This window comes from Vipera ursinii (genome assembly GCF_947247035.1).
Source record: "Vipera ursinii genome assembly, chromosome: 12".
In the NCBI taxonomy this organism is placed as follows: Eukaryota; Metazoa; Chordata; class Lepidosauria; order Squamata; family Viperidae; genus Vipera; species Vipera ursinii.
This window is the reverse complement of record NC_139525.1, coordinates 8,704,341-8,713,897: the sequence shown is the minus strand read 5'-3', so window position 1 is coordinate 8,713,897 and position 9,557 is coordinate 8,704,341. Positions and strand designations below refer to the sequence as shown.

The following is a 9,557-nucleotide window of genomic DNA, read 5'->3' as shown; positions in this document are numbered from 1 at the left end:
CACATCTGGATCGCATCTTCATTTACAACTGAAAAAGGAAGAAGCAATAACCATAAAACCAAGGAGAGTTTCCCTTTCCCACGGAAGGGCCTGACACCTAAGCAAATGATGAGAGCCTGACCAAATGGATGAGGGGAGGGGGGCTGAAAGGGGAATGCTTTATATGGGATTGAAATGTAACTTTGTTAGATTCCGTCTCGTATTGCCACAATCGATTCCATCCTAGTAAACATTTTCCTTTTGGACTAAACTTGCATCCAAGAGTTCTTATTGCCTAAGATGTGGATTGAGGTGGGTCCTGACAGTCGGGCAGGGCAATTTCTCTTTGGTTTTAGGTTGATTCTCTCCTTCCTTAAGTTTTCCTCCGCGGTTTCTTGTCCTGCCCTCTGGTGCTTCGGAGACTAGCTTTGAATTTGTGGCTGTTAAGTCGAGGACTACCTGTAGCGGACGACCCTTGGTAACCAGCGGCAGCCCCCTCCCCTCCTTTTAAAGCAGGGGTCTTCAAACTTGGCCCTTTTATGACTTGTGGACTTCAACTCCCAGAATTCCTCAGCCAGACAAGCTGGCTGAGGAATTCTGGGAGTTGGGGGTCTTCAAACTTGGCCCTTTTATGACTTGTGGACTTCAACTCCCAGAATTCCTCAGCCAGACAAGCTGGCTGAGGAATTCTGGGAGTTGGGGGTCTTCAAACTTGGCCCTTTTATGACTTGTGGACTTCAACTCCCAGAATTCCTCAGCCAGACAAGCTGGCTGAGGAATTCTGGGAGTTGGGGGTCTTCAAACTTGGCCCTTTTATGACTTGTGGACTTCAACTCCCAGAATTCCTCAGCCAGACAAGCTGGCTGAGGAATTCTGGGAGTTGGGGTCTTCAAACTTGGCCCTTTTATGACTTGTGGACTTCAACTCCCAGAATTCCTCAGCCAGACAAGCTGGCTGAGGAATTCTGGGAGTTGAAGTCCACAAGTCATAAAAAGGGCCAAGTTGGAAGACCCCGGTTTTAAAGCAACGGCACTCGTTCTGCATCCGCCCAGCCCAGCGCCCGTCTGAACGCCAGAAGGAAGCCGAGCTTGCGCAACGCCCTGCCTCGCTTTACACGGCTCCTCCGCCTTTGCAAAGCAGCCCCCCCGGCTTAGTCCGCCACCCGCGGCTCGGAGCCGGTGGAGGGCAGGAGAGGAGCGGGCAAAGGGGCCGCCCTCCAGCCCTCCCCGGCCCGCCCAGCATCTCCCCGTGCCGAGCGGCGCAGTTCCAGCTGCGGCCAGCTGTAGCTCCGCCTCGCCGGGCTGGGAAGCCGGGCTGGGCGGGCGCCCGACAGCCAATGGCCGCGCGAGCCCAGGGGCGGCTCCCGGGCCGGCGAAGCGAGGCTGCTCCGGCGGCGGCGGCTGGGTGGGAGCCCGCGGCTCGGCCGACCCTCCGTCATGCTGGCTGAGCCGGAGCAGCGGCGCTGGTGAGCCCCGCGCGGCCGTCCTCCTCCTCCTCCTCTTCCTCCTCCTCCTGCTCGCCCGCTCCGCCGGGATGGAGCTGGAGGCCTCGCTGGAGCAGTCGGTGCAGGCGCGCATCTTCAAGATCATCGTCATCGGGGACTCGAACGTGGGCAAGACCTGCCTGACGGTGCGCTTCTGCGGCGGCACCTTCCCCGCCAGCACCGAGGCCACCATCGGCGTGGACTTCAGGGAGAAGGCGGTGGAGATCGCCGGCGAGCACATCAAGGTAGCGGCGGGGCGGCGGGGCCCGCCGAGGCCGGCTGTCCCTTCTCCCCACCCATCTCTCTCCCCACCGGGCGGGAGCATCTTTCCCCGGTGGGCGCCGTCGGAGATGCTGGGCTGCCCGTTTAAGGAGGCCCTTCCTCCTCTTCGCCGGCCGCCGCTCGCTTTCGCGGCCGCTCTCGCTCGGCTCTGCATCCGTCGGAGGGGGCGGGCGGGGGTGGGGGGAATCCATCTGGAGGGCTTGAGGTTGGCGAGCCGTGGCTTCGTTGTCATCCACCCTACGAAGCCTTCGGGATATCGTCTGGTTAGCGGCCCAGAAACCGCGATGCGTAGATTTCCAGAAATATCTGGGGTTTGGGTTTAGAAGGTCGTGTGAATGCAGCCAGAGCGGGAGGGGGGGGGGGAATTTTGAGACAGAACGGGAGAGGCGAGGTGATCTCACTCTCTCAATGGCTGGAAGTTCTCCAGGAAGGATTTTTTTTATTTTATTTTTATTCCATTTATATCCCGCCCTTCTCCGAAGACTCAGGGCGGCTTACAAGCTTAGCAGTAGCCTTCATTCTATGTATATGACTGCTTGTTAGGGCTTTCACACACACACCCCAAGCGGCATTATTACAAAGTCAGCTTAATTGCCCCCAACAATCTGGGTCCTCATTTTAGATGGAAGGCTGAGTCAACCTTGATCACTCAAGGAGATGGTTTTCCCTGCCCTTGGCTGGTGGTGAGGTTTGCTGGCTTTGGAGCTACCTGCTGGGAGAGCTTTAAAGGTAGTTCCTGAGTTATCGGTGTGTTTATTGATATGCCTTGTTCCAGGAATACTCCCATTTCCCCCCACAACCTTGTGAGGTTGTGCAACCTGGGAAAGTGACTAGCTAGCCCAAAGTTACCTGTTGAGCTTCTGTGGCTGAGCCCGGAGTTGAATTTTAAACTAGCAACTTAACTTAAGCATTGCTCAGCACTGGTTTTCAGAATCAGGATCTTGTATAGTTGTTCAGTAAACCTTAATTAATCCTTCTAATACAATGTGTGGCTAATGCATCGTGAGGCTCTAGTCTGTTTTTCAGCTAAGTCATTGATTTCTTCTCTTCCACCCTGCCCCATTTCCTCCCCACAGCCCTGCCAAGTGGAAAGGGGGAGTGTGAAAACCACTGGCCTGAAGTCATCTACTGAATTGTGTGACTAATTAGGGATTCAAATGGCATTTTTCTGGTTTGGCCCTCTTTACAATGGTTTCCCCAGTTTAATATTTCTGGAACTGTTGTACCCCACCCAGTTATCAAGGGACCCAAATTTGCTAATTTCCACTGAGAAAATGCAATAAATTTGCGTGTGGTTTGTGTGTGTCTGTGTGTGTCTGTGTGTGTGTGTGTGTAGTGTGCATTATATATTTGCATATAATTATTAATATATTTTTGTCTTCCGTTCAAACGTGACCAATTCTCATAGACTTCCTAGACTGTTCCCTGCAATTTTCTTGGCAAGCGTTCTTAGAAAGTAGTTTGCCACTGCTTCCTAACTAGGGCTAAGAGAAAGTGACTGGCCAAAGGTCACCCAGCTGGTTTTGTGCCTAAGGCAGGATTAGAACTCACAATCTTCCAGCTTCCAGCCTGATGCCTTAACCACTACACCCAACTGCCTTTTTGTTTTGTACTATAATGTATGGTGGTTTGTTTTTTTTTTGAGGTTTTATTGACATGTTGGAGGAATAGACTATAATCTGACATGCTAATCCAATGTGGGTTGACAGATGTGATCGGTGTTAGTCTGGGGTATCCATCATGGCCTGTTCGCCTTGAGTGACCTTCTGGACATAAACACGTCTGACGGCATAGCCCACAATTTCGTTTACTCACACAAGCCCCCTCGCCTCATCAAAAGCCCCGATCATCGAAGGAAATATGTGGAAAAGGCCTTCATCCTTCAGCAGAGAGACAATGGCTAGATTAGGATGATATTAAAATACCTTTACACATATTAAGGAAAATCAAACTAACTGCCTCGAACATGCTTTGCATTTACATTGATTAGTTACTCAATGCTAGGACTGAGCACGGATTTCCAAGGTTGCCTTTGGGATAAATCAAAGCTTGAGCTGTCATACTTCATTCAACATAGATTGCTGTTTTGCCAGATCAGATGATTTATTTTATTTATTTTCATTCCATTTATATCCTGCCCTTCTCCGAAGACTCAGGGCGGCTTACAAGCTTAGCAGTAGCCTTCATTCTATGTATATGCCTGCTTATTAGGGCTTTCACACACACACCCCAAGCGGCATTATTACAAAGTCAGCTTAATTGCCCCCAACAATCTGGGTCCTCATTTTACCTACCTCGGAAGGATGGAAGGCTGAGTCAACCTTGAGCCTGGTGGGACTCGAACCTGATGATGATGATGAGGCATGGGCGAACCGATTCAGTAATGTTTGAATGCACTCATGATGAGGGCTTTATTTATCCCATTGGCAAAAATCTGATAAAAATGGGGCAAGGGGGTATTGGCAAAAAGGAAGAGAAATATGAGAACACCAAGATTACAAACCCATGTTTAACACAGGTACCATTGAGCGTCCTTCTGTTATGTTCTCTGTGGAGGAAAACAAGAGATGCTTAGGAAAAGCTTCATTGTTCTTCCACTTTACATCTTAGAGAGGTCATCTGTAAATTGTACCGCTTTGTTTATATCTGCTATATCCTGTCTAGCCAGCCAGAATTCTAGGGTGAATGGATAAATAAAGAGTCTGGAAGAGTTAGAAAGATACTTCATTGAAATAACTGCAGAAGGATGCAGGTTTTTGAATTGCCCTGAATTCTGGAAGAAACACAGATTCTGTAGTCTTCCATTGTTTCAGAAGTGGCAATAATCTTTAGTTCCTCCTTTTTAAAAAAACATGTTATTTTAAAAAGAGAGAGAACATTAAATGAATAGAAACCAACACAGAATAAGGAGAACAAAGAGAATGAAAGGGAAAAAATGCAGAAACAAAATATAAAAAAGAAATAGAAGCATCTGATTTCCTTTGCAGCAAATAGAAAATTTTCTCTTACTATATGATTACAAAAAAGCTAACTTTTTCTATTATCCAAACCACAACTCTTCAATGCATTTATTTCTGTTTCATGCAAAAAGTCCACATGGGGTTTCCAGTCAGTTATAAATGTGGATATTATCTTTTCTCTAATCAAAGATGTCGAATTAGCCATCTCTACAAGTTCCCTTATCTTCTCCAACCATTCCTCTATTGTGAATTGTGTCAAACCTTTCCACTTCTGAACATCTATCTTGCTGCAGTTGTCATATAGACAAAGTTCTATAATTTTTGCTCTAGCTGCCTGCCCACTTTTATTTCCTATTTGTACCATCAGACCCACATATTACTCAAAAAGTATATTCCTATATTTTAGACCTGGGTTATGGGAGCACATAAGCAAATCCACCATATTCTGGTTTGATCAGAGGGCTTGGTTCACAGGTCATGTGGAGGCAGGGGTTAGGGTCCATCCATGATATATAGCAGGGGTCCCCATCCGATATCAGGCTGTGGCATGCCAGCAACTGGTCTGCACAAACAAGCAAAGCCCCATCCGTGGGATGTAGGCAACACACAAAACCACACACACACTGGTCCACAGAAAAACCTCTTTCCACTGAACCGGTCCCTAGTGCCCAAAAGGTTGGGGACCTCTGATATATAGAATTTGCAAAATGTGATCTTAGCTTACTCTCTACCCTGTGTGGAAACGCATTCTATTTCTGTTTTGTTCCTGTTTCTTCTCTCTGTGTTGCACAGATGTGGATGAGAGCAAGATGACCTCACAGTATTCCTGCAGGAGGTGGGGGGTGGTTCCATGGAACACTGCTGCTTTTAACCTTTTGAGTATCCAGGAACTACCCCAGCCATCAGAGGGAGAGAGAAAAACAATCTTTCTTTGCCTTTGATTTCTTCCATTTATTTATTTATTTATTTTTGCAAAATGAGGGAGGTGTTTCTGGACAGAGAAGTATTTGATGATCTGCCTCCATCATCCAGTTGTAGGCCTGAGGCAATATTATTGTAAAATGTCTTTTAAGTAAAGAAAGGATTGAAGGATCTTCAGGAGATGGGAATAGACTTTAAGGAGTAGGCATAAGGCTGAGCCTTTTTTAAAATAATAATAATAATTACAGCTCAAAAATGCAAAGATAAATGAGTAATGCAAACTGAGAAAAATATAAGAAATAAAACAAAAAGAAAAATGCCAAAGGTTGAATATATTCTCTCCGATGAAGCCCTGTGTCCTTCCAAGATGTTTACTGTTCCTTTGTTTGATGGTCCAAAGTGGCTTCTCTCTCTGCCCCTTACCTGAAATTCTCTTTCAGTCCAAACTATTTTATCACCCTGTTTTGCTCTATGGTTAGTGCAATCTCACACACCCTCTGGGGACAAAAGATAGCGTTGTAGCCCCAAGGAGCTTCTGAGACCAGAATACAAAGGCCAGCTTGTGCAAAAGAGCCTTGGCTGGGGAAGGAATGAGATGAGGGGAGTGGCAGTCTCTGTTTGCTGAGCCAGGCTGTGCTGAGTTATGAAGATGGGGTCAATGCTGTCTCCAGAGTGTGCAAATCTCCATGTGCAAATCTGCTGTGGAGGTCCTCAAGTGAGAGTGAGCCTCTCCCATCCAAAACAAGAGTTGTCAGGAGAATAAAATGAACAAGGAGAAACATTTGCGTTATCCTCGAAAGAAGGGCATCAGTAGGTAGAGAGTCCTAAGCTTACAACCATTCACTTAATGACCGTTCAAAGTTACAACGGCACTGAGAAAAGTGAGTTTACGACTAGTCCTCATGCTTATGACTGTCACAGCATCCCCAGGGTCATGTGATCAAAATTCAAGCACTTGGCCACTGGCCTGTATTTACAGAGTTCCGATTTACACGATTGGCATTCGTGACCCTCCCCATTGACTTTTTACAAGCAGAGTCGATGGGAAATCCGGATTCTCTTAATGACTGTGTGATTCACTTAACCACGCTTAGCGAACATGGCAAAAAAGGTCGTAAAATTAGATGCGACTCACTTTACTTGGCAAATGGAAATTCCGGTCTCCATTGTGGTCATAAGCCGAGGACTCTGTAAATGCAAGGGCCAACGCCGTCAGTGTATCTGCCAGATTCCTGGCATCAGAAATGCATATTGCTGGTGCTTCTCTCTAGGACAGGGGTCTTCAAACTTGGCCCTTTTTTTAATGACTTGTGGACTTGACTCCCAGAATTCCTCAGCCAGCGTTTCTGGCTGAGGAATTCTGGGAGTTGAAGTCTACAGGTTATAAAAGGGCCAAATTTGAAGACCCCTGCTCTAGGACTTCTAGGGTTGCCGTTTGAAATGCCCCATTTCCTGGAACCAAGAATATATCCCGGTAAAGGGAATTATAGCAAGGGCAAATGGAAAAGAGTTGGGGATCCCGCAATGTAGCAAAGAACCCCTGGCTTAAAACTGGAAGAGGCAGGAAAGCTGTATCAATAGGCTTGCCAAGTGTTGTGCTCTCTTTTGCAGGTCCAGGTGTGGGACACAGCCGGTCAAGAGAGGTTCCGGAAGAGCATGGTGGAGCATTACTACCGCAACGTCCACGCTGTGGTGTTTGTCTATGATGTCACAAAAATGGCGTCCTTCCTCAACCTGAAAAACTGGATTGAGGAGTGCAACGGCCACGCGGTCCCAGCTCTCGTCCCCAAAGTGCTTGTGGGAAACAAGTGTGACTTGCGGGATCAAATCCAAGTCCCATCCAGCATGGCCCTGAAATTTGCCGATGCCCACAATATGCTTTTGTTTGAAACCTCCGCGAAGGACCCCAAAGAGAGTCAGAACGTGGAGTCTATTTTCATGTGTCTGGCCTGCCGGCTGAAGGCTCACAAGTCTCTGCTCTATCGGGACATGGAGAGGCAGCAAGGGAAGGGACAGAAAATAGAGCTGGCGCCGGCCTCTGGCAATAGGAATTCCTGTCCTTGCTGAAGGACAGTCTTGACCGTTGAACCGGGAGGGCTGGGCAGGTGGTTGTGTGTGCCTCAATAAACTGAATCAACGTTGGTCGTTTCCAGTGAATTCCATGTTGAATTAATAAACATTTGTATGGCTCACACTTGGTTTGGGTGTGGCTTTTTCTGTACCCTCCTCAGAAATCCATCACAGATAGTCCTCGAGTTTTGATTGTAATTGAGGGGTCCTTGCTGCTCTCTGAGCTTGTTTTCTTGTAAACGTTTCATTATCCAAACTAGGTAACATCATCAGCACTGATGATGTTATCTAGTTTGGGTAATAAAATGTCTGCAGGAAAATAACCAAGCTCAGAGAGCACCAAGGAGCCCTCATTTCAATCCTGAGCTACAAATTTTCTCCTTTATTTGATTGTAATTGAGTCTACAATTTCAGTCATAAGCTGTGACAGTCATAAAGTGGGTCAACATGGGACCATGCCCGATTTTATCACCTTGTTTGTGGCAGTCATTAAGCAAATGTGGCAGTCATGAAGTGTAAAATTCATTAATGAAAAAGAGTTGCGGTGGTGCAGTGGTTAGAATGCAGTGTTCCAGGTTAATTCTACCGACTGCCAGCAGTTCGATTTTGATTAGGACCCAGATTGTTGGGGGCAAAATGCTGACTCTGTTAACCACTTAGTGAGGGCTGTAAAGCACTAGGAAACAGTATATTAGTCTAGGTGCTATTGCTAAAATTGTTTGCTATGGGGTGGTTCGCTATGGGGCAGTTTTTGCTGGAAACCCTAAGTAAACACCAGTTTCCAACAAAACCGTAAATTGTGTTCACATGACTACAAGATGCTGCAAATGGCCGTAGATGTATGTCAGCTGTTGAGAGCCCCACATACTATCCCAGGGAGATGGAGGTGGCACAGACATTGTAACTTTAAAACCGGGTTGTAAGCCCTATTTTCTGTTGTAATTTTGAAGGGTAGCCAGTCATAAGTTAAGGGTCCTCGGTCCTGCTTCGTTTCCCTGGCTGGATTCACCTGATGATGACCTGGTTCACACTTGATGCTAAATCTTATTGTAGGTTTATTGAATGAACTGTGTTCAACTGGACTAGATGTAGCTTATCAATGAAAAACCACATCATGGCCTATGAATCCAGGCAGCAAAAACATAAGGAACATTTTGCTGACTGGTTGAAGGCTGAAGTTCAGTTAGTTGTTTTGCTTGCAAACAGTGATGCAGCATATGATGGGCAATAAGGATGTATGAAGTGGAAAACAGCTACATTTTGTGGCTTTGTGCTCCTTCCTTATGTCAAACCCATTAACAAAAGGTCTGTCCCTTTTTTAATCATCATGGTAAGATGATTGTCTAAGAGTGTTTATCAAAACTTGATTTACCAACAATAATCTTGGAGGAGAAATGTTGTCACATAAACTGTCTTTAGAGTGCTAGGAGACTAAGATCTTGACTCATCTTTATTATATGCATTGCTCATCTTATCAAGCTACGGTATTCCAGGCCCATTCTGTCTTCACTAATACACAAGTAGATCTGATATAGCTTAATTTTTTTTAATTGGCCAACTCAGGTGCTGCAGCTGGTCCGGTCCACCAAATACCTCTTCAGGAATCAGATTAGCAACCCAACTATTCCAACACTAAAAATTATTTGGCTCTTTCCCATGCCTTTTTATTATTATTATTTTGATGCCAACGTCTGGTTATCTTTTTAGAATGCATTGACGTTTGTCTCGAGAGCGTGCCTATTCTTTTTTAAAAAAAACATCAGGGCTAGTGGCCACATTCACATTGTTCAAGGTTTTAAGAATAGATGATGCATGGCAGGCAACGAATTCATAGGCAACACGTGATGCGCAATTAAGGTAAA

At 46.3% G+C, this 9,557-nt stretch overlaps 1 protein-coding gene across 1 annotated transcript; it reads left to right on the top strand.

The window, feature by feature from the left end:
- The first annotated feature begins 1,169 nt into the window (after positions 1 to 1,169).
- RAB33A (RAB33A, member RAS oncogene family) lies at positions 1,170 to 7,817 on the top strand. Its single transcript, XM_083371954.1, has 2 exons — positions 1,170 to 1,707; positions 7,237 to 7,817. The coding sequence occupies exons 1-2, from the start codon at positions 1,513 to 1,515 to the stop codon at positions 7,690 to 7,692; spliced, it is 651 nt and encodes a 216-aa protein (XP_083228080.1). The 5' UTR covers positions 1,170 to 1,512; the 3' UTR covers positions 7,693 to 7,817.
- The last annotated feature ends 1,740 nt before the right edge of the window (positions 7,818 to 9,557 follow it).